The sequence below is a fragment of the Typopeltis vanoorti genome, chromosome 12 (genome assembly GCF_054136105.1).
Source record: "Typopeltis vanoorti isolate ZY-2024b chromosome 12, IOZ_Tvanoo_1.0, whole genome shotgun sequence".
Lineage (NCBI taxonomy): Eukaryota > Metazoa > Arthropoda > Arachnida > Uropygi > Thelyphonidae > Typopeltis > Typopeltis vanoorti.
The window spans coordinates 95,486,705-95,511,182 of record NC_143560.1 but is presented as its reverse complement, the minus strand read 5'-3'; the positions used below and the strand labels follow the sequence as shown (position 1 = coordinate 95,511,182).

Here is a 24,478-nt window from a genome sequence, read left to right as displayed (position 1 = left end):
TTGAGAACTCCTGCTCTAGAGCATCACCAATATTAAAGGCTGATGTTGAATATGCGGACGTCGAAGAAACTTTCTTTAGTAATTTCTTGAATTTAAACCAGTATGGCCTGTTTTTTTAAAGCAATAAACCATGACCTTAATGTTTGGAGACATAAAGCGGCTTGAATAAGTTCGATAATTTTTTGTGGAGAGGATTTTCATACCAAATAAAATATTCATCATCATTATTGTTACTTCCTGATATTTCCACTCAAGGCGTGTGAAGGATGCTGTTAAAAAAACACCACATGATCAAGTACACAGTATTATCATATCAACAGTTTTCCTCCAAATTAATACGTGTATATTATTTGTCAGTCCTCTGACACTGTCAGATCTCATATATTTATTTTCTGAAAAAGCACTTTAGAAGAAACCTGATGTCAGACACCTATTTTGCTAACCTTTCCTCCTCCCTTCGGTTTAAGTGCCCATTCCACCTAAAAATTAGCTCTGCTCACGCATTCTCGAATGCTTGCAATGTTAAGTTTCTTCCTAATATCTTTATTTTAATACGATTTTGCCATTGACGCCATCTATTTACTCCTCCAATTTACTTGGGAATTCTCATACCTTTTGATAACTGTTTTATTTCTGAACAAACTTTCTGATCCATCGTTTTAAATACCGTTTAAACCATTTTATAAAAATTAAATAATAAATTAAATTAAATATTAAATAAGGTAATGCCTCCGTAATGCAGTCAGTTTCGACGATGCTGATTCATTAGAAAGATCCGTGTTCGAATCCCGTTTAGGACGCGAAGAACCATTATGAGGAACTTTCAGCTGAAGGTGAGTTTAGGTGGTCATGTACTGGGACTACAATATTTTTATCCTCCAAACAGAAGTTCTTTCATCCCCCCCCCCCCAAAAAAAAAACAGACAAACTGGTCTATGCAGATAGGATTAACCATCCTATTAGAACATTAATTATTATTATTTGACACCTCCAGGGAGTCTAAAGACTCATCGAGGGAGAGTGTGCCAACAGCATCGAACGATTGTCCCTTTCAACTACCGACCGCGCTCAAACTTGCTTAACTTTTTGCGTGAGCCATTGGTAGCAGAGGCTCTAAGGAGCCAAGTTACTTGGATGACAGACTATCGAGCCTAACATTCAAGATAAAATGGAATTATTAAATAAAAAATAAATAAATAGTGTTAAACTATTAAATAAATATTATTGTATTAAGTAAATAAAAATATTCAATTATTAAATAAATAAATGGTTATTATTAAATTATTTCACCCCTAAATATTTTGAATTGAAAGCTATGTTATTATGGTATCCCATTTAGGTTATTTTTAATGAAAGAAGATCAAAGTTAATCTGCTACTATATTATACATGAGAAGAAGGTGAGTTGTACAGAATTTTAGTTTATGCATCTTATATTGAGAGTGTAAATTATTTACTTGTTTAAGCACCAGATGGCGCCACTTACCTTGTTTCTAATGTCAGCTTTGGTAATTCGTCGTACTCTTCGTCATTATCTTCTAAAATATATTTATCCATAAAGGCGTCTCGGCAAAATACAGAGCAAGGAAATGTTCTGAAATAAAGTAATAAAATTTTTAAAAAAAATACTGATTCACTGTTATAATTATGGATGTAGTTAACTTCAGGGAATATTTTTGGCTATGGCAGAAAGCATTTACTCACATCATTTAAAAAAATCGTCTGACTCTTTTCAGTTCTTGTAATAACATTAACTTTTGGTTCTTTTAATTGGTGAGTACTACACATTCAGCTAGATTAATAATAATAATAATGATATTATTATTATTATTATTTGACACCTCCAGGGAGTCCAAAGACTCATCGAGGGTGGTAACAGCATCGAACGATTGGACCCTTCCAACTACTAACCCCGCTCAAACTTAACTGAGCCATTAGTAGCATGAAATTAATTTCTCTGATCGCTCTCTCAAATAAGAAAATGTTCCATTCTTTCTGGTAGTCCCCCCCCCCACTTTCCCCTTAACAATGTCCGTTTCTTTCTTTTTTTCTACCTCTTTCCCTAAGAGACCTGATTGATTAAAGGATTATTGCCGTAATCATGTTCTTCTCTACTTATTTCCGGCGGCGGTGTGTGTAGGGGGGGGGGGGGACGAATAATAAATCAATAAATATTAACCGAATAAGAATGCTTTCAGGTTCGTTTCGCAAAATGAATTAGCGTCTATTCTTTTCGTCCGTATTGCGCAGGTTAATTCAATTCATATTGATTTGATATTTGGAATCATTAGAAAACTTTGTCGAGCGTTTCCTATTTTTCTTTCAACTTGACCCCATACAGCGATATAAAGTTGAGAAAACGTGCTGGCATATTTTGCAGGAAATCCGCCTTAATTGTGTGCATTAAAAAAACGAGAACTAAACGAGATTTAGAATGTCCACCACAATTGAACCCCATAGACTGGAGTGCACCCATGTGGTTGGTTTTTACAACTGGATGATTTACGGCATAGATGCCGTAAATCATCCAGTTTTACAACCGGTTGTAAAACTGGATGATTTACAACATCCAGTTGTAAATCAACGAAGTACAACATCCAGTTGTACTTCGTTCAGTCGGAACGAAGCCCTTTGGTCGAAAAGAAAAAGACCTGGGTTCGATTCCCGTCAGTAACGTGAGGAACCTTTAGCTAGTCTCTTTCGACTAAAGATTAGTTAACCGATCTCATACGGGGGTGCCGAGTTTTTTCTCCGGTAATTCGGGTTTTTCATCCCTCGAGACAGGCAAACCGGTTTCGTGAACACACATGGCTACGGTCATAAAATATACTACGGCAAGGAAGGCAGTTTTGCCAACGTCTCTGGTATCTTAATCACGGTTCACGGACAGTTCATCGCGAGGGAAAATTCGTCGAGAGGAAAATTCATCTCGGGGGGAAATTCCTCGAGTGGAAAATTTTACGCTGTGAAAATTCATCTCGGGGGGAAATTCCTCGAGTGGAAAATTTTACGCTGTGAAAATTCATCTCGGAAAAAATTCGTTGAAAGCATAATTCGCTAGAAAATTGAAATTGCATTGATACTGATCTACGAAAAGTAAATGTAGTGCAAGATAAATTTCGCAAAATATAGTTTTTTTTTTTAATTTATGTATTATTTGGTTAGATTTTCATAATATTTTTATACAATGAAAGTAATATATTATTGATTGGTGAGTTTCCTGATTTCTGTTTTGTCTTAAAAAGTTGTAAGTATATTTTATTACCTAAATACTGCAGGTTTTGCTGAAGAAATATTAATATTTACAAAACTGGAATAGGTATAGGGATAAAGGGCATCACATTTAAAAATACTTGTTCTGCGAGCCTGTCAGACACCCATCCAGATGTGATTCTCGTATATATACGAGGGTGGTCTGAAAAGTTCTCGGCTTAACAATGAAAAAACGAATTTATAATTTCTAAATTATTTTTATTTTTCAACATAATCTCCCTTAAGACTAATACATTTATTCCGGCGATGCTCCAGCACTATTATCCCATCTCTGTAGTAGTTCTCAGTAAGATCTGCAATCACTTCTTGATTCGAAGAAAAACGCTGACCAGCGAGGAAGAGCTTTAGTTTGGGGAAGAGATAGTGGGCAGATGCATTGTCCTGATGAAAGATGATATTTTTCTTCTGCAAACAGGGTTTTTCTCACGAATTTTTCGTCTAGTGTGGTTAAAAGATCGGAATAATATTCTCCAGTTAATGTTCTACCCTTTTCAAGATAATTAATAAACGAAATACGTTTAGCATCCCAAAACACCGATGCCATGACCTTTCCTGCTGATGGAACCGACTTTGTCTTCCTTGGTGCTGAACAACCGACTTCTGTCTACTGTTTTGACTGATGTTTGGATTCTGGTGTGTTATGGTAAATCCAAGTCTCATCCATAGTAATAAATCGACGCACAAAATCAGTTTTATTCTTGTTTAAACGCTCCAAGCACTGTTCAGTGATTTTCGTATGAGGGCGTTTTTGATTTGCTGTGAGCAAGTGCGGCATCCATCTTGCGCAAAGCTTTTTCATTTCCAATTCTTTATGCAAAATATATCCTACACGCTCTTTTGAGATGCCTATAGTCTCAGCAATTTCACGCATTTTGACTCGCCGGTCATCCAATAGCATGTCGTGCACTTGATCATGATTTCTGGTGTTGTTACACTTTTTGGACGTCCTTCATGGATCATCTTCAAGGCTGGTACAGCGACGTTTAAACTGGCAGTCCATTTCTTAACTGTCGAAAACGAAGGAGAAGAGTGCCCATGAACTTTTATGAATTTCGAATGAATTTGGTTTGGCGTTAAACCTTCTTTTACAAAGAATTTTATGACCGCACGATACTGAATTTTATCCATTTCGAGGGATACAGACAACATTTTTGCTTCAGACAGCTGTATAAAACAAACTACATCATAGAATGACTTGAAATTTCGCATGGATGCTTCTGACAGATGTACCAACTTAGAAAAAAAATCGTGCCGATAGTACTGCCATTTATGGTCGAGGCCGAGAATGTTTTAGACCACCCTCGTATAATCAAAATATTATTATTATTATTATTATTATTTGACATCTCCAGGGAGTTCAAGTACTCATTGAGGGAAGGCACCTGGTCTAGAACTCACTCTTCAAGATTCAATTACCAACTGACTGCAACTACACAAACGCCATCACCCGCCGATCATTACTCGTATTTCCACAAACGATCACAAATATCCATGTCCACGGCGGGATTTGAACCCGCAGATACACCATCCACACGGCCAACCAGGCCGGTTATTTCTTAAATGTTATTTTAAAAAATATTTCTTTACTTTTTTTAAAATATTTCTTATATGGGAAATATTTCTTTTTTTTTTTCACATATATCCGCAATGAATAACTTTATATCGAATAAAATTTTGAAAAAGCTAAATATAATCGAAATATTAAATAATATTTCTTATATGGGAGATTTTTTTTCACATATATACGCGATGAGTTGTCGGGGAATAACTGTCCGGACACGCTTAATCACCACTTCTGAGATACTGACTGGCCTACAGTTTGCTGCCACTTGAAGTTACTTCTCGCCTCCTTTATGCAGGTGAATATTTTGTCCTTTCTGCACTGCCAAGGCAACTTCCCAGAACTGATGCTTAAATCAAATTAATAATGCTTCTAATCCATCTGCCTTTTTTTACTGTTCACACTGCCACAGAAGTATTGTTCGCGCCAGAGTGCAGGAATAATTTTTTCCTCGCCTCAAAACCTTTTCAACAACAAAGGTGCGTTGATTACACAGAATTTGTTTAACAAATAACAAATAAATAAAGCAATCTTTGAAAACTTACATTGAGTTAACAAATTGAGTTCACTCCCACTTTTCAAAAATTTGCGGTTAAGAGGGTTGAACGACGATTTATGTTCTACTTATTTTTTTAAAGTATTTATTATATTTTTGATATAAAATGCTAAACTGTAACTTGTACTGTACTTAGTAAACAAACAATACGTACGCTACGGTTGATCCTCGAGTTAATCCTATTCCCCTGGTGGCTAATGCGGTCATCACTATGTCACACCGGAAATCAGCGAGGCAGGGGAAGTACACCTGGTATGAAATTATAAAAGAAATAAATCAGAATAAATGAGTAGTTATCTGTTTACGCCTTGGAGGTTTTTTTTTTTTTTTTTTATGTTTTAAGATCCGAGGAAAGGAGATTTGGGATAGTGTCAACTAATAAAAGGAGTGTCAGCATATAAAAATAGTGTTTAAAAAAAAACAAAAAAACTCGAACGTATATTTTATGCATATTATTTTAGCAGATGTAAAATCCGAAAAACACTGCATAGAACTTTGCACTTCGAAACAGATATTTCGCTGGCGTGAGCCACAGAAAATGCGAATCTTAGCTGTTTGAAACATAGAGCGTTGCTATTTCGACTTTCATTAGAGTATATTGATGTGATTTCATTAACTACGCTGTCTGTTTTGAATCTTACTGGATTCTTCCCGTTGGAAGCAGCTGGTTGTTTGAGTTACATGGAGTTGTGGTCGAAGCAAGCAACTAACGCTATAAATCTAATGTGTTATTCTGTTCATCATGTGTGTGTGTGTGTGTGTGTGTGTGTGGACGCGTGAGCGCTTGCTTTTGGTCGATTTGCCTGTTCTGAGGGTTTAAAAAATCAAAGAATCGGGATGCTTAACATCTATTTCGTTCCAGAGATCCCCCTCTTCCGAGTCTTAGACAGAAAGCGTTTAAACTCAGGTAAGTTTCGTTTTTATGCGATTGTCGGATGTGTTTCAGTTCGTTTGCCACTCAGGAGACTGCAGCGAGCTCATGGCATACTAATAAAATAAATGGATCTTAGGATAGACGAAAAAAAAGTTTTATTTAAAAGTTATTAAATATAAAATTTAACTTACCAATTCTTTTTTTATGAGTTATCCGAAAAAAAAGTGCGTATTTCTTAAAGATTGTAAATATGAACTATGTGGTTCTAACAGATTTATGTTGTAATAAATATCGATGTTCCAGTATACCATAGAAGTGTCATTCTGTTTGCAAGTTTTTGATGTTCTCCATTCTTTAGCTCGCGCGAAATTAAAATGTGCATTGCACTACTGTAATACTGTAAGAGATAAACAAATGACACATTTTCTATATTAAAATGATCTAATTCGTGCAAGCAAATACACACACACACACACACACACACACACACACACACACACACACACACACACACACACACACACACACAAATAAATAAAGGAATTAATTAAGGGGATATTTCCAGCTATGCACAAACATTAAATAACATATATTATGTTGACAAAAGTATTTAGTTGTAGTAAAAAAAAAAAAAAAAATTAACTGCATTTCTAGTACCAAGTGGGTCCACCTTTGGCTGGAATGATAGTAACCATCCTAACGGGCATGCGTTCAACCAATTTCTGATACGTCACAACAGGAACATTCTTCCATTCCTCACGCAAATCCTCTGCCATTACTGATGACGGCCGCTGTGGTCTGGAGTGAATTCATCCCCAAAAATGTTCGATGAGGTTGTCTCTGGACTCTGAGCCAGCCAGTCCAACACTTCAACGTTGTTTTGTGGAAACCAGTCTCGGACACAGTGCAGTATGGCATGGAGCATTGTCGTGGTGAAACATGCAAGAGTCACTGCCGAAATACTTCCACAGCGTTGAAAGCATGAAGTTGTCCAGGTAGCCATCAATGAACCGAGCCCCCTATCCAATTGAAACACTCCCATACCATTACCGAGCCTCCACCAAACTTGAGAGTTGGTTGTGATGATGCAGTCTTGCTGGAACCGTTCACCGGGTAATATCCAGATCCAAACGACCATCAGACAGAAACATTGGGAAACGTGATTCGTCGCTCCTCAGAATCCTTTTCCAATTATCTATGGTCCAGGAACGGTGTGAAAGACACCCGTCCAAATGTCTTTGGCATTGAGGGAGTGATGTGTGGCTTGTTCTCAACACCTCTGCCATGATAACCTAAGGCATGCAACTCACTGCGAAGAGTTCTAATGCTGATAGATGTCCCTTAAGCATTTCTCCGGTTGACAGCGTAGTTCACCTCTGATGACGTGTGGGAAGCTCGAACTTTCCGAGACAGAACTCATTGATCTCGGTCAGTGAGTATCGTGACCTCCCAGGGCGTTTCCTGCTGTGGTTGCAGTATAAATGTTTCATCTACGAATGACACAAGCAACAGTGGATTTCGGTATTCTTACACGGGTAGCAATGTGATGGACAGAAAATCCACTATTGTGACACGCATCCCACATTGGAAGTTTGTTAGTTTAGCTGGGAGAGTGGCATCGAGTACAGTGCAAAACATGCAGCACATCCCACCTTTTCTTACCAGACTTATGCAGACACTTTCTGAATATTTGCATGTAGTAAAATGCAAAATTTGCATGGCACTTAAGGTCCAAATACTTTTGTCAACATAGTGTAATACCCATCCTCTTTCTCCGCCTTTCCCTATTAGGATTTGAAATCGCGACCGCTTCGAGGATAAAGTGGTTAGCCCTATGTCTCCCGGTGTGTCTCATATCTGTAGATGCGATATATGCACATACCTGATAGAAATGTCCTTTCTTATGGGTTGCCCATACTGCATCCAGTATTTCCAGTTCCTTAAGTATTTCTTCCAACATCTGAAAAAAAAAGTAAATAAATAAAATAGTAAAATAAAATGCGGGCTTAAAATATAACAGAATTCACGTTATGTTACTATTAGTAACAAAACCCCGAGGTAAGCTTTTCAGCTCTCTCTCTCTCTCACTTACTGCTGAGAATTGCTTCTCTTCTTCCAAGGTGACTCAGTTCATCTTGCAAGAGTGTATCTGCATGAAATGAAGGTCACAAATATCCATGCCCAAGGCGGGATTCGAACCCTCAGCCTTTTGAATAGAGAGCGGATACGCTAACTAGTGGCCCAGCCTATTAACAACTGAAAATACAAAATCCACACGACTTTTTAGATGTTCTGCATTGTGCAATAAGCAAACTCAAATTCATTTGCACTCCAGTTTGTGTGCATGTAGAAAGTTTGATAAGTTTCAGACAAATTCCCTTAAAAGTAATTCGTATCCAAGGCAGCAGCAGCAGGAGAAGCGTGTTCTGTTATAATCCTAATTATTTGGGAAGCATAATTTCTCGAATTATTCTATAATGACTGCGTAGTAAATGATGAATCACTATTCCGTTATTTCATATGCATCATCAGACTCGAATAAACAACGTTAATATTTTAGGCTTGGAACGTGAAACACCCATTGCAGTTATATCTGATCTGTCCATTGTCAACAGCAGTGCAAGTTAGTTTAGGAGATCGTGAACCATGATAGGTTCACAGCAGATCCACTCGCTGGACATGGACAGTGGAAAGAATCGCAGAAAGAAACCTGAGCTATTGCACTCGACATTTTTTTCCAAGCCTTTCTTCTCAGCAAATTGTAATTTTATTGTATATCTTCCACCCTTTGTAATTGAATTCATTTTTCTTGGATCATTCGATGCGTGTAATGGTGGAGTGTGCAGGTGTTCTTCAGGCGTCAAATTACCCTCCCACTTCCATATATACATGAACAACCTCTCACTTCAAATCACAGTTTTGCCGATAATAGTGTTTTCCGTTCATGCTCATTCGATAATGCTTTCAGTGATAAACATCGACATTCAAGTTCATCTACAATCAGTACTCTGCACATTGATCTGCTCACCGTCCTTCAAAGAGGTAATAACAGTCTAGTCATCTTCAGTACTTCCAAAACGCAATTTTGTTTTTCTGCTGGAAAAATGACCTTAATTCTTCTCCCCTCACCTTGGATAATGCTCAACTCAACGATCAAGGCCAGATCTCAGTCTCTCTCATGTTGGATTTATTCTTATCTCTAATCTTGGAATAACACCAAAACCTTGGCATCTTTTTTCCTCTCAAGACGTTACTTTTCATCTGTCTGACTTACTCTATACAAATCCGCTAGATGTTGGTTGCTCTCACATTTGGGACAGTGCACTTAAACCTCTAAAAATCCTTGATGCTGTTCAGAAGAGGGCAGTGGGGCTATTTTATGACTTCTCTCTCATACACTCTTCGGCTGCTGTCTCACAGATGAGTCATTTCGGCATTGTGTCTCTTCTCTTTTACAAATATTTCTAAGACCGTTATTGGGCAGAAATAGAATCCATCGTGTCCTTCCCCATTTCTGCTAAACCTACAATAGCATTAAGCAACAGTTTCCCGACATCCTTTCACAGATAAATTGCTGACTCACCAAACCCGAAATTCCCAGTCGTCGTTGATTCTGTCTACTTCATTTCTGTGGAATAGCCCTCCCCATAAAGTATTCCCCAAAGACCACCGCTAGTTATATTAAAGAAAAAAGAAAAAAATCAACAGATTACTTCGCTCGTGATTCCTATCCGCATGGTTGATTTGTTATAGGCTTTGTGGCCTCGTATGTGGGAGTGACATAGAAAAATAAATAACATGACATAACATAATAAAATATAACCTTCAGAAGCAGACCTTTCTGTAAAGTATTTCACAATCTTTTTCGACTGTCCAAGAAAATAGAAAGTAGGCTCCTAAAATATTTTTTCGCCTAAAGAACTGTTTATGGAGGGGAAAAAAAATATTGACATACAACCTGAAAACGCTCAGACATTATAAGGATCTGACTAGACTGTTGGATGTTAAATGCTGAGTCACATCTGCCAGTTAACACTGCATAATAAGATGTACGTGTAACAACACTTTTCGCCAGTAACTACTTAAAGACGATTGCTTTGAACACCCCTTTTTATTATTACCATCGTTTTCTCATTCCCTCTAGTGTTGCAAAAAAAAAAAAAGAAGTAGTAGTTTCGGCTTGTGTTATAAAATATTGCCAGTTTTTCTTTTCTTAATTTACTAATGGTACTTACTGAATTTATTTCGCATTAAATTATTATTTTCTGATATATAAGAATATATAGAAAAGTGATAAGGAATTGTATTCTGTCGTATGCGTAAGTGATAATACAACTGATAATACTTGGGGGAGCATTCCTTCACCTCATAGACTTTCGAAGGTTGTAATTAAGCTTTTTTTTTTCTTTTTCTTTTTTATTCAAACAGGAATACAATTATCCGTACGTTATAGCAAATATTGTCTACGTTAGAGATTGACTACATACTGGAGAGCCTCCGTAGGTCAGTCGGCGACAAAGTTGTCCTCTGGTTGCAAAGGATTTAAATTCGGTGAACGCGAAGGATCTTTATTGGCGCTTTTTAGCCGAACGTGGATTACAGGTCTTATACAAGATGTGGGTGGGGGATTTCCTGCGTGTAAGACCCGGTCTCACGTTATTTGGTTGTAAAGTCATTGCATTTAATACTTTAAATTCAAGTGCGCTTTGTTAAAATTACTGCAATATCCGAGAAATGTAGATGCATCGCAGCATTTAAGTTTCTTGGAAGCATGTATCTTCTGACAAATTTAAAGAAATAAACCTCTATTCTTCACACACACACACACACACACACACACACACACACACACACACACACACACACGCGCGCGCGCGCGCGCGCGCGCGCGAGTTCGTTCCACTTCATCTAATGAGTATTATTCATCTGTGAGTGGGCCAATGCATTTTTAGTTCTGAACTAAAATGACACCGATTTATCCATTACATGCAAACAGTGCTTTTCTTAGAATGTCATTTACAAGATGTGCATGTTCTTGGCATCATATACGCTTCTGCAGTAGTGTTATTCATCTGGTGAACAGATGAAGTCGAATCTAATGAAGAGAGAGTGAATATGAGAATATTTCATCGTTGAGTAATTGTGGCGAATAATATCTCTCTACAAAATTCCGATTAAGAATCATTCACCTTAACACCGATCATCTTTATAATAACGATGGTTGTATTGTTTAGATGTTGACCAATTCGCATCGTTGATGCGTTTTGCGATCTCATGTAAAAAGATGGTCTCAAGAATCAAATGCGCGACTTTGTTTTAAGCATTTTTGCAATTCGAGAGATCGAAAAAAAATCTATACTGACTATTCGCAGTGTTTGACATAAGCATAGGATAAACATTCGTCACTTTTCAGAATTCGTCTCAGTTTATTAATAAGTTTTTCTCCCTCTAACGAGTACTTCACTTTATCCACGTTGCACATTTCGTGTTCTATTTAGTGCTCACTTGAAACACTTGCTCTAATGGCAGCCAGTTTATATGAAAAATCGTATATCACATTAAAATGATAATTGTGCGAAGACGAAATTTATTATTCTTCGCATTCAGCAAAATAATCAAAAGAGAGAGAGGATCTCGAGAACTCGAAGATCGTTTTCAAGCTTTCAGCTTTCAGAAATCAGAAGAAAGAAGAACAAAATGAGTTTCCAACTTACTTTCTCCATAGACGCTCCTCGCTTTTCTCCATTCACTTTGCTGTTATTCGGTTGGGCAGAATACTGAGAGTTAATGTTGTATTCTTTTGCTATCTTGTTATCTGGAAATAGAGTGAAATCAAAGTAATTGTTATATATATATATAAAACACAAAACACTAAATAATTGTAAACGATACAACAAACTCCGAAATCTACTGACTCATTGCTGGGGGGGGGGACGACGAATCGCATATTATAAAGCACTGAACTAGTATTTCTCAATCTCTTTTTAATCCGTTCTCCCCTTTTCATAAAGAAAACTATTAAGACCCCCCCCCCCTTCAAACTTGTCATTCCACGAAGTTTATCTGAATTTCAAAAGACCAAAAAGGAATGTAAACAGTGATGAAACCTAATTATTGCAATGATTCTTGTTATTATTTTTCACATTTTATGCTTCAATTGTCATTGGTTTGAGCATTGATTTTAGATGTAAGGTAGAGCACAAAGTAGATGACTTTAAAGAAAGTAACTTTGTGTGTGAGTGTGTGTGATTGATGAGAAACGTTTTTCTTATCGAGAACCACTAACTGAGCAGCAAATCCTTTTAAGCTTTTTTTTTTTTTTTTTGAAAATTCTATTCAAAATTCGTATTAATATATTAGTTGCTGTTGTTGTTTTTATATAAGTTTTAGCAGATTTGTTAATCTGTGGCTTTATTTCTAAATCAGAATGTCTTTTGTTATTGTATGTACCGGCAGGTGGCAAGAAATCGTTCCGCCTTGATAACTCTTTGACACGTCTATGGAAGAAATATATTCTCATTTGTGTTGAATCATCACTAGAAATTATTGCAGTAAGTTTCCTTATTGTGCTTATCGCGCTGCAATTTTTTTTCGATGTATTTTATGAAATCATTCGCCTTCGGCGTGTGCTTTATATCTAGCTCCGTTGTTTCAGGGATGGTTTATTTGATGCTTCATAGAGAAATTAACACATTTCCTTAATTTACTAATGGTATTTACTGAATTTATTTCGCATTAAATTATTAGTTTCTGTCCAATTAATAAAGAAATCAAAATCACGGAGTGGATAACAACAACTAGACACATAATTAGTAAAATAAAATGTAAAATAAATAAATAAATAAATAAAGATTTTATTCCTCCCAAATAACTTCGAACCCTTACCAGCGTCTTCTATATTACTTCGATTAAATAATTTTCATAAATAACTTAAAAAAAGTTACTTGTGAAATAAATAACTTTTAGTTATTATGAAACGTATCTAATAAACTAACATTTTATTAATTTGTATTATAGTTATCTAATAAATAAATATAAATAATATAAAGTATAATAAGAATAAATCTAGAGTTATTCTTTGCATATGGTACCTATTTTATTTAAAAAAGAGCCTTTCTTGCTCAGTCTGTATTGACGATGTCCTATTTCTAAAAAAAAAAAAAAAAAAAAACTCCGCATTCAAATCCCGTCCCGAATGTGAGTTAGTCGGTCTCACGAGAGGGTCTTCCTCCTGGAAGTTCTGGATTTTTATCCCGCAAGACGGATAAACCGACCAGAGAATACACGCAATTAACAAATATAATCTGGCATCATTGCCTTAGTTGCTTTTATTATACCTCCAAATAGTCCCTGAAGAAATAATTGACATCCCATATATAAGAAAAAAAAGTTAACCGTATACTGAAAAAAAAAAAAAGGTTTGGCTTATACTTAGATTACCATCTATAAATATATGAAAATATTGATATTAACCAACTTTCTGTCAAAGTAGCCAGGGGCGAATGCTGGTCTTGAAATTCACGCTTGCTCTTATTATCGTTCAGGGAGTGAGAGGTGTGATTGAAGTCTGATTAGCGGAATAATGAATTACTGAAAAAAATAGAACTTAAAAATACTGAAAAATAACAGATATAATCTGGCCTCATTGCCTTAGTTGCTTTTATTATACCTCCAAATAGTCCCTGAAGAAATAATTGACATCCCATATATAAGAAAAAAAAAGTTAACCGTATACTGAAAAAAAAAAATAGGTTTGGCTTATACTTAGATTACCATCTATAAATATATGAAAATATTGATATTAACCAACTTTCTGTCAAAGTAGCCAGGGGCGAATGCGGGTCTTGAAATTCACGCTTGCTCTTATTATCGTTCAGGGAGTGAGAGGTGTGATTGAAGTCTGATTAGCGGAATAATGAATTACTGAAAAAAATAGAACTTAAAAATACTGAAAAATAACAGATATAATCTGGCCTCATTGCCTTAGTTGCTTTTATTATACCTCCAAATAGTCCCTGAAGAAATAATTGACATCCCATATATAAGAAAAAAAAGTTAACCGTATACTGAAAAAAAAAATAGGTTTGGCTTATACTTAGATTACCATCTATAAATATATGAAAATATTGATATTAACCAACTTTCTGTCAAAGTAGCCAGGGGCGAATGCTGGTCTTGAAATTCACGCTTGCTCTTATTATCGTTCAGGGAGTGAGAGGTGTGATTGAAGTCTGATTAGCGGAATAATGAATTACTGACCATTTAAAACTATATATTTAGGAATTTATGTATATTTAATCATACAAATGCAACATTTATTTTACAAATGATATTCTATCTCTTTCAATTTAGCTACTTGAATACAAATTCTACCCTACGGTTCTTCTTTATGAACTGGTCAACAACATCGCCATGAAAAGTTGGTCGTAACTTAATTTTCCCAAGCAACACGCACACTTGTAAAGGCTGGCTGAAGCTCACTGGCTAGAGCTACGTATGGCCTGTGTTCAAGCAGCAGAGTGAGATGATGTGAAATGGCTATGCGCGCGCATGAAATCACAGCTTCTACAACCGAGCAAGCCAAGGTAGCTTTGATTAGACTAGCAAGCATCGGCCTTCGATACACAACGCAAAGCTCAATTATTGCCACCAAGCTTAAGACGTCTTCTGTCTACAAAAATAAAAGCCTAAATGGAATGCTTATAAATGCATGCATTTATTAACAATTAAATATTACGTCTTTCTCAATTAATGAGCTTGCGCAGCAAGCATAGCAGGCATGGAGAATTCTCCCCTGAAAGTAGCTAAAATTTGGAATAAGTCCAAAACACACAGTCTTTATCCCTCTCATTAGAATACAATCGTTATCTGCTAAGCATAGATACAGTTCTCTGAAATTCGCAGTCGTCTATGATGGAACTGTAAGACACTATGCTAAGGACAGACAGACAGAGAAATCTATTCAGTAACGCATCGAGAAGCATGTCAGAGACATTGACTGCCAGACACCTGAAGTCACATTACGTCATCACGTGTTATCTTCAACCAATCAGCGTGATACCTCATCGGAAAGACAGGTTATGTGGCATAACGAACTGAAAATGTTACGCCCGTGTTGTGACTAGACTGAGAGATAAATCTGGAAGTCCAGCATTCGTCTGAATGTTTTCTTGCTATGGTCTGCTAAATATACAAACATGCACTGAAATGCACAACCATGGACGCATAGCTAATTTGAGTTATCGGAATCCTATATAATACCGTATTTGTTGTTACTGTGTTAATGTTGTACTATTTTTATATCTGCCTCTTGATATTTTATTTTTCTTTTACGCCCGAAAAAAGTATCATGTAATTAAGACGAAATCAGTCCGACTTCAATCACATGAACTCTCTCTCTGTCTCCCTACCCACACACACCCACACACACACACACCGTATTGGTTGATATTATTAAATTAATAATTTTCTACATACAAATTGGATACGCTGCTCCTAACATTCCTTAGTCATCCTTTCCGAGGAGACCTTTCCCCAGTTTAGATTGAAATTTGTGAAATTGGTGTAGGAATGATCATCTGTCTTTCCCTACTAATTATTGAAAGAAAATGATTGTGATTTGGATTTCATAGTGTTTAGTTCCTAAATATCAACGAACTTAGGACACAGAGATTAGTAACTTGCAGCATGCCATACACATGTTTGCTTTCCACAGTGGCAGCGAAATTGATTTGCCAAGAAAGTAAAAATAGTTTTGCCATGTACACATTACGTGTAGTCACACGCTACTTAGTGGTGTGCTGTGGAATTTCATGGTGATGTCACAAAATATACAAGTTGTTTTATACAGATATCTGATTATTATGATGAAACTGAATTAATCGTTAAACATTTCAAGAATTATAATAATCAATTAGTGAATTTAACAGAGAAGAATAACGTTAATCCAAAGGGTTGAGCCGAAAGCTTTCAGTTTTTTGAAATCCTGCACAGAAGGATGTCAGGAGATGAGTGGCAAATAAAATTCAATGCAAATTTTATGACTGAATATATTTGCGTTAAAATATAGAATTATTATATAACATTAACGTGTTTTTATCATTTGAAGATAAGAAATGCGTTTCACAAACTGATGAACAAATAAGGTAGAGCCGTAATAAAAAAATTTAAATTGACTTGCGAATTTCTGTGTCAAATTGAAAAAGATTCCTGAAAATTAGCACTTCTTCAGAGTTAAGAACGAAATGAAAGGCAAAGTATAAAAGAGCTACTAATATCCTTAACGTATCCTTAAATAGTTTTTACCCTTTTTTTTTTAAATATCATATATATAGTGAAATTTTTCATCATATTGAAAAATCTTGAGTTTTTTTAATATAAATTGCAGATTTTCTCAATGAAGCTATGCAAAATAAATTGCTACTGCACCGATTTGCTCATTATCGAAAAATGTACAAGCAGCAACGAGATTCCTTTAACGAATTGAGGCCGTTTCTGCTCTATTTCAGTCTAATTTCGGTTTCTCTTCTGTCTTCCTTCGGTCCCCCCCCCTTTTTTTTTCTATTTAAAAGTTATTTCCATATTGCCTTTCAACCTTTTGAAGATAAAAAAAGGATGTTTCACAAAAACTATGAACAAATGAGGCCAGTCTCTTCACACCACCTTGCCAGACTGTTCGGCAGATCGGAAAGTGCGTCCTCTCTCCAACCATAGGCCGTGTTCAAGTTCCATAGCGGTATGGAAGTTTGTGAACCTCTTTAAATGGTAACTGAAATGCTTTCTCCTGATATTCCAGGAGAAAGCATTCAATTTACACACAAAGATATATCCATCCATCTAGTGGTGTAGCTAGAGCTTTTGCCGCCCGGGGCGGTCCCTGAGTTTGCCGCCCCTCTCAATAAACACTAAAAATACTACAAAAAGTCAAAACGACGTAGAGGGATATAAATTAAAACATTATGGTTATTTTTGAAGTAAAACTTAATATCAACATTTTAAATGTTATTTTTCTTGCTTTTCTGTTAGCAAAATCGTGGATGACATTGGCGAAGTCTATTTCATAGTAATGTAGGCAATTCTTAATTTTATTTAGAAAAACTCCTCTCACAACTAGCAACTCTTGCAGCAATTGTGAAGAAAATTCGCAGTATCATAATACTGAATTATAATATTTGGGAATGAGTTCACGAGACTGTATTTTGGAATTAACTGCAAAAGTTCAAAAAGGTTCAAAGCGCCGCCCGGGGGAGGACTGCCCTTTCCTCCCCTCCCTAGCTATGCTTCTGCATCCATCCATCTTCAAGGCCCACCTTTCCTAATTGGGTTGTAGGGTCAGTAGTTGCAGGAGGAACTTCCAATGGTTGGTGGGACTCCGGTGGGACTCCGAAACGTATCCACTCAAGGTCTTGGATATAATCTATCCATCGAGTCCTTGGCCTTCCACGTAGCCTCCCACCCACTGGCTTGGAAAAGAGGGCCTGCTGGGGGAACCTCTCTTGTGGCATTCTGACCAGGTGCCCGTACCAACGTAACTGTGATCTCTCAACACAGAGAAGCAGCGGTTGAGTATTGAGGGTTTTCCGAATTGCAGAGCTTCTGACCCTGGCGAGTCTTGTCAGCCCCGCAACCCCTCGAAGGAACCTCATTTCATCCGCTTGGATTCGTGTTCGCATTCTTTCGGTCATTATCCAACTCTCATGACCATAGGTGAGGATGGGGGACATAGACTGTATTGAAGACAGCCAGTTTTGCCTTCTGGCTTAACACCCGCTTCAATACTACTGAACGGCCAAGCTCTCGCAATATTGCACTTGCTGAGCCAATTCGAGTATCTAGCTCTACGTCCCACTTTCCATCACTCGTGAATATGGACCCAAGGTATTTAAACTTCTCCACCTGCCTCACTGGGACTCCACTTACATGTAGAGTGCACTGGGATGGTTGTTTTGAGATCACAAATGTTTCAGTTTTGGCCACACTGATCTTCATCCCAGCTTCTGCACAAACAGCTACAAACCTATCCAAGGCTCGCTGGAGGTCATCTGTGGAAGAACTAAGCAGACCTAGGTCATTTTCAAAAAGCAGACGTCCAATGCTACATCTTCCAATTCTGACACACTCACTGCCTCGGCTGTGCCTATCAATCCAGTCCATAAATATTATGAAAAGGAGGGGGTGACAGAATACACCCTTGGCGGAGGCCAACGGAGACTGTGAAAGGTTCAGACGTTGTGCTGTTTACCCTGACACAAAACTCTGGGCATTCATACAGGGACTTGATGGCAGCTAATAGTTGGCCATGCACTCCGTACTCCTGTACTACTTGCCAAAGTTTATCCCGAGGAACCGGTCATATGCCTTCTGCAACTCCTCAAAACATGTGTAGACATTCTTGGCATATTCCCAAGATTTCTCAAAGACTTGCCTTAAAGTAAAGATTTGGTCAGTTGTGCTTCTACCAGGCCAAAAGCCGCATTGTTCTTCCTGGAACTTTTAGGCTTAAGTCTAATCACTTTATCCTAAGATTATGGTCACAGAAACCAAATCTTGGTGGGACCTTCAGGGCTTTTATATACAGCATATGTTTTTTATATATATAATATTTCCAAGGGATAAAAACTAAATTTAGCACGCGCGCGCGCGCGCGCACACACACACACACACACACACACACACACACACACACACACACACACACACACACACACACACACACACACACACACACACACACACACACACACACACACACACGTACGCACATGTATATTTAAGTGAGCTGAAGATCATAGTTTTTTTCATTCACAAATGGTGACGTACGTTTCACGCACATTAAAAACGGTTAATGTCGTGGGAGGAAACGCATTCCACACGCACTCGTATATTACCGTTTTTTAATAAGGGGGGGGGGGGACATTACACCTAAGTCAGTTTAGACCACTCTCGTTGTCAGTGTCGTGAAGTACCATGTGGACACTTGTCCTACTTTGTACTGCTTAGTCATGCGTGCCGACAGCTGTACATATCAATCTGTTGAATTAAAAAAAGTGAACAGATTGAAAGAGACAGAAGTAAACAAAAGTCAAACCTTTCGATTCGAAATAGAAACATCGAGAACTCTTTGCATTAGGCAGGTGGGCAAGTGGATTATTTTCTAACTGCAATGTTGGTTTTCTTTTTCATTGTTAGCTATCCGTTTTTTCTACAAAATAACATTATGCACCATAGGCGCTACTGATAGCGGAAAACATTTTATGTTTCAAAAATATTTCAGTCCTGCAGATTAAAAAATAATAATTTTGCAGAATAGCCATTTTCTCGCAATAAGAAAAGCCATTCTCTCTAATGGTATCATTTTATATTATACTCGTCATATAATTCTATGCTAAATATAGTCTTGTGTTGTAGCGCTAATGAGTATGATGCGTGTTGTGTCTTTTATTGTTGATAACACTGTTCTATATTTTGAAAGTATAAGTAGTACAACAAGCGAGTCGATATATTTTTCAATGATCGTTGACTATTAATTGACATTGCTAAAAACGCGAAGCACCTTTATAAGGGCTTTTCAACAAAAGGTAAGTATTTGGTCTCATACGGAGTGTCGGTTTTTTTTTTTTTTGCTTCCGGACAGAGGCGTAGTTAGGGTGGGGCGATGGGGGCGATCCGCTCCGGGCGACACTTTGAACCTTTTTGAACTTTTGCAGTTAATTCTAAAATACAGTCTCGAGAACTCATTTCCAAATATTGTAATACTACTGCGAATTTTCCTCACAATTGCTGTAAGTGTTGCTAGTTGTGAGAGGAGTTTTTCTAAATAAAATTGATTAAGAATTAAGTACGTTACTATGAAATAGACTTCGTCAATGTCATCGACGATTTTGCCAACAGAAAAGCAAGAAAAATAACATTTTAGAATGTTGAAATTAAAGTTTTACTTCAAAAACAAACAGTGTTTTAATTTATTTCCCTATACGTCGTTTTGAATTTTTGTAGTATTTTTGGTGTGTATTGAGAGGGGGCGACAAACTCAGGACCGCCCCGGGCGGCAAAAGCTCTAGCTACACCGCTGCTTCCGGAAACTCTGGATTTTCATCCCGCGATACAGATAACCGACACAAATTCTCTGGCCTCAGAGCCTTTGTTGTAATTCAAAACACAACACTGCTAAAAAAAGCAACAAGAACAACAACAAAAAAAAAAAAAAAAAAAAAAAACCAACGAAGTTGATTCCCTGAGAATAGAAGAAAGTAATATATCTCCAATAGCCACATAAATAAATATAGGATTAAATAATTTAATATTTCTTGCACAAGTATTAGGCTCAGTACTTAGTAAAGAAGAGATTCATTCTTCACTATTTAGATAAAAATGGTATTGATATGCCTAAGTTACGATGCCAAGGATACAATAATGGTCAGATAATATGGTTGGTGCCTAACCAAAAGGTCAATTACGGCTACTAGATAATTTCTTGACATAATCGCCGCTTATCGCAATTTGAACTTAACTGTAAATGATGCGATAAAATTATTGATAGCTCATGTTTAAACGTTATTTTCTTGACCACGAAAACTATGGAAATGACTTCTATTTGGATTTATTGATCTAGTATTTTGGTATAACATAGTTGTTCTAAAAAATACTTGATCAATAAATCCAAATAGAAGTCATTTCCATATTGATAGCTCAGTTGATCATGATGATGTTTTGTGGCTAGTAAAAGCTGGGTTCGAATCCCGTTTAGACGCCGGAAACATTTATAGGTTTATATATAAAAGTGCAGTGTTTTTCTCTCTCGAAAATAGTCACTGAAATCGTTAACTCCAAACTGTTTCTCACTTTAAACTGAAATTCTGATTGCTACTTGCATTATGTAGAAAGTCATGAAAGCAAACTTCAGAACTTCAGTGAGTACACGAACTACTTGCACATCTTTAGGATGAGATGGCAAAGTTTAGAAATGAAGTCAATAAAATGCTTAGTAGTTGCCGCTTCAGCGTTATAAACTCGACATTTTTTTTTATCTTCAGACATCAACGGTTTAGTAAAGAGTTTTTCTTTAGTTTTCTTTAGTTATTCACATTTGACATCACTGGACGCCGCTCCCGTATCTCATAGGGTTTCGGAAGTGAGGACTTCTGCTAGAAGAAGTGATACAATCGCAGATGTCCTTTCCACACACACACACACACACACATTGTTAGTAGGACAATTACGAACATTTGTGGCCATGGCGGGATTCGAACCCGCAGCCTCTTTGCTGGAAAGCGGATATGCCAACCACTCGGTCAACCAAGCCGGCTATTAAAAAAAAAGTATTAATACTTTTATCAATCATCTTTTTATTTAGTGCTGCAATTAATAACTGCTGGTAATTCTGGAAATGATTCTGGATAACAGAACCTGGGTTAAAGATGAAATAATAGACCTTTCAACTCTTTCTTTTCTCTCTCTGCCTTAACTGATTTAGTTCCGTACTCCCACTTAAATCTTCCTAAACGCAATATCTGACCTTTCCAAAAGGATGACTGTGAAGAAATTATAGATTTTTAAAAAGCTATAATTTGTTCAAAATCTAATGTCAAAAATACATTAATTTCGGTTTATTTGCATAGTTAAAATATTTAGTGCAAAGTAATTATTTCCTTGCATTGAAATAAAAAGAGTAATTTGTATTTTTTCGAAAACAGTGTGAGAATGTTCAGTTTCTGTTTTTTTTTTTTTTTTTTTTTTTATCTAATAAACATTGATAGCCTTAGGCAAGCAATCAGTAATTGCAGTTGCCAATCAAATCTTCAAAAAAAAAGTTAGGGCTAAACCTCCTTGTGTATATTCTCTTCGGGGGAATAAAAGGCGTTAGGAAGACTTTTTTTTTTTTCCCCAATCTAATAAACGTATTCAGAATGGTTATGAGTGCATACCTCTGTGAGACTGTCGTTGGCGTTACTACCAAGTTTTTAAGCGTATACTGTGTTAAGAAATGGGATAAATAACTAATTTTTTATTTGCTTGCAAAAACAGACAGACAGGTGGTTATAAAATCTCGAAGACAAAACCTGTTTAGAACACATATCTCTGAGACTGTACATAAAGTTGGAAAAATTCCAAGCACGATTTAAATATCAACATTATAATTAGTGTGTATATGAAATAATAGTTAGGTTGCTAGCGGGGGGAAGGACTAACAGAAATTGGCTTTAAAATAAATAAGAGCTTTTCACTATTCTAATAACAAAAGAAGTTCAAACTAGAAAAGGATAACTTTTCAAAATAAATGAATTATTGACCATAAACTCCTTTTCAGTATTAAAAGAAACACAACACTATACAAGAAACAGTGTTTATGCTAATATGGATACTCACCGCTTCTCTCCTTACTAGAGGCTCCTGTGGAACTGCTGCCATCTCCCCATATTTCATTTTCATATCGCTCTGAAGGCACACTTACCACAAACCATAGTCCTCCCGTCATGACTAGTTGCGAAGTCTGATATTACGATACCAAGTATCTCACAGTGACTGCTTATTTTGTGATGACGTCATTCTCTCACGACCTTTAATTGGCAGCTGTGTTTGCGATGTTTCACACTTGTCTGTCATGTTACTCTTTCTCGTCTGTCATTAATATGAACAGTATGTTCAGAGTATGGTAACAAATTCTGAAGAGGATTCATTCATGGAAAAGGAGTAAGTTGAAGGTTTTTGTGTTGCACCCCAAAGTAAATAAGCGACACTGACACCACAGTTTCCCTAAGTTCACCTTTACATAACAGCTAAATTGCGACTTTCTTGCATCGTCCGTTTGCTTTTCCATTCTGCAATCACATCTAAACGTGGCATTCCTCAACAGTAATCGTGTTAATTTCTATTTCACTTGAAATCATTCTAAAAATAACATTTTAAACCTTCGTCGTTCCCGGAAACAGCATGTAACGTAAAGGTGAACTTAGGGAAACTGTGGTGTCAGTGTCGCTTTTATCACTTCCTCTTCTGCACTTTAACACGGGGAGCCTTGAGAAACAATACCTTCACGGAAGACCTACCATGCGTGATCTCTGTCTATCTATCTATCTTTCTCTCAAAAATCAACGTCACACACCTATCAATACTACTTTTTGACTTCCTCCACCTACATCTACTGACGTTCCATCCGGTTTTAAACGTATAATTAAATGTAAGTACATACTCAATGGTACTGCAATAAGCAAAACCTTAACTTTACATATTAAAAGAACTGTCTTCAAAAAATCTAGAATGAATGGAAAACTGCAGAAAAGAATGACTAGTGTAAAACATTGGGATTCATCCCCATAAGAGAGAGAGAGAGAGAGAGAGAGAGAGAGAGAGAGAGAGAGAGAGAGAGAAAGAGAGAGAATTGGAGGAGGGAGGAAAAGAAGAAGAAGAAGAAGAAAAGATAAGTATGTGGTACGAATGAAGGAAAATGTGCACTTATTATTTATGTCATTCATAAGTTTATTTCTAAAGACAAATCATAATTACAAAAGGAAATAATTGTTCATATTATTACCACAGTACACATAAAACATACTCTACTATACAGATTAGGAAGAAATAAGACCTAAATAATATTTCGTTTCTTGGGAAATTGCGACACATAAGATGATTACGAAAATTATTTTTCCATATATGCATGTATCAATAGCATGTTCTTTATTACATTCATATACAGTAAACGCAGCAGTCTGTTTGTTTGTTTTTCTAATGAACGTTTATTTAAATTTTTACAAGTGTCTAATAGTGTGCTGATTATAATTCAATACGAAGAAGAAGAAGAAAGCCAAAATATCCATAAAAAATTATCATATCCATTTCTTTTGGTGTATACAGAGATACATGTCCATATTGTGGAGTGGGGGGGGGGGGGGAAGAGAGAGCAGATCCCATGAAAACACTTGCATATGCCACTGATATCAATGGCATAAACTGAGCTCGAATTCAGAACATTTGGAAATAACACAAGCCTTCTGATTTGGCTACGGTTGGCACTTTTGTTCTTGACCCAAACTACCACGCACCACCTGGGAACAACCTACAATTTTTAGTGTTACCATGGAAACACAACAGAAAATAACGTCATCTTCTTATAACTAGAAGTATTATTATTATTATTATTATTATTATTCCTGATACCTCCAAGGAGTCCGAAGACTCATCGCGGGAGGACACTTACAGCTGTCTCTACACCTAACCTC

At 36.7% G+C, this 24,478-nt stretch overlaps 1 protein-coding gene across 1 annotated transcript in view; it reads right to left on the bottom strand.

Moving 5' to 3' along the window:
• Positions 1 to 22,737, bottom strand: part of LOC150101024 (uncharacterized) — a 51,084-nt gene extending 28,347 nt beyond the window's left edge. The window contains exons 1-5 of the mRNA XM_090402150.1: positions 22,629 to 22,737; positions 11,978 to 12,078; positions 8,146 to 8,223; positions 5,544 to 5,638; positions 1,486 to 1,593 (exon numbers count right to left, since the gene is read on the bottom strand). Of these exons, the coding sequence (XP_090258276.1) occupies positions 1,486 to 1,593; positions 5,544 to 5,638; positions 8,146 to 8,223; positions 11,978 to 12,078; positions 22,629 to 22,737 (491 nt within the window). The remainder of the gene's footprint in view (positions 1 to 1,485; positions 1,594 to 5,543; positions 5,639 to 8,145; positions 8,224 to 11,977; positions 12,079 to 22,628) is intronic.
• Between the last annotated feature and the right edge of the window lie 1,741 nt (positions 22,738 to 24,478).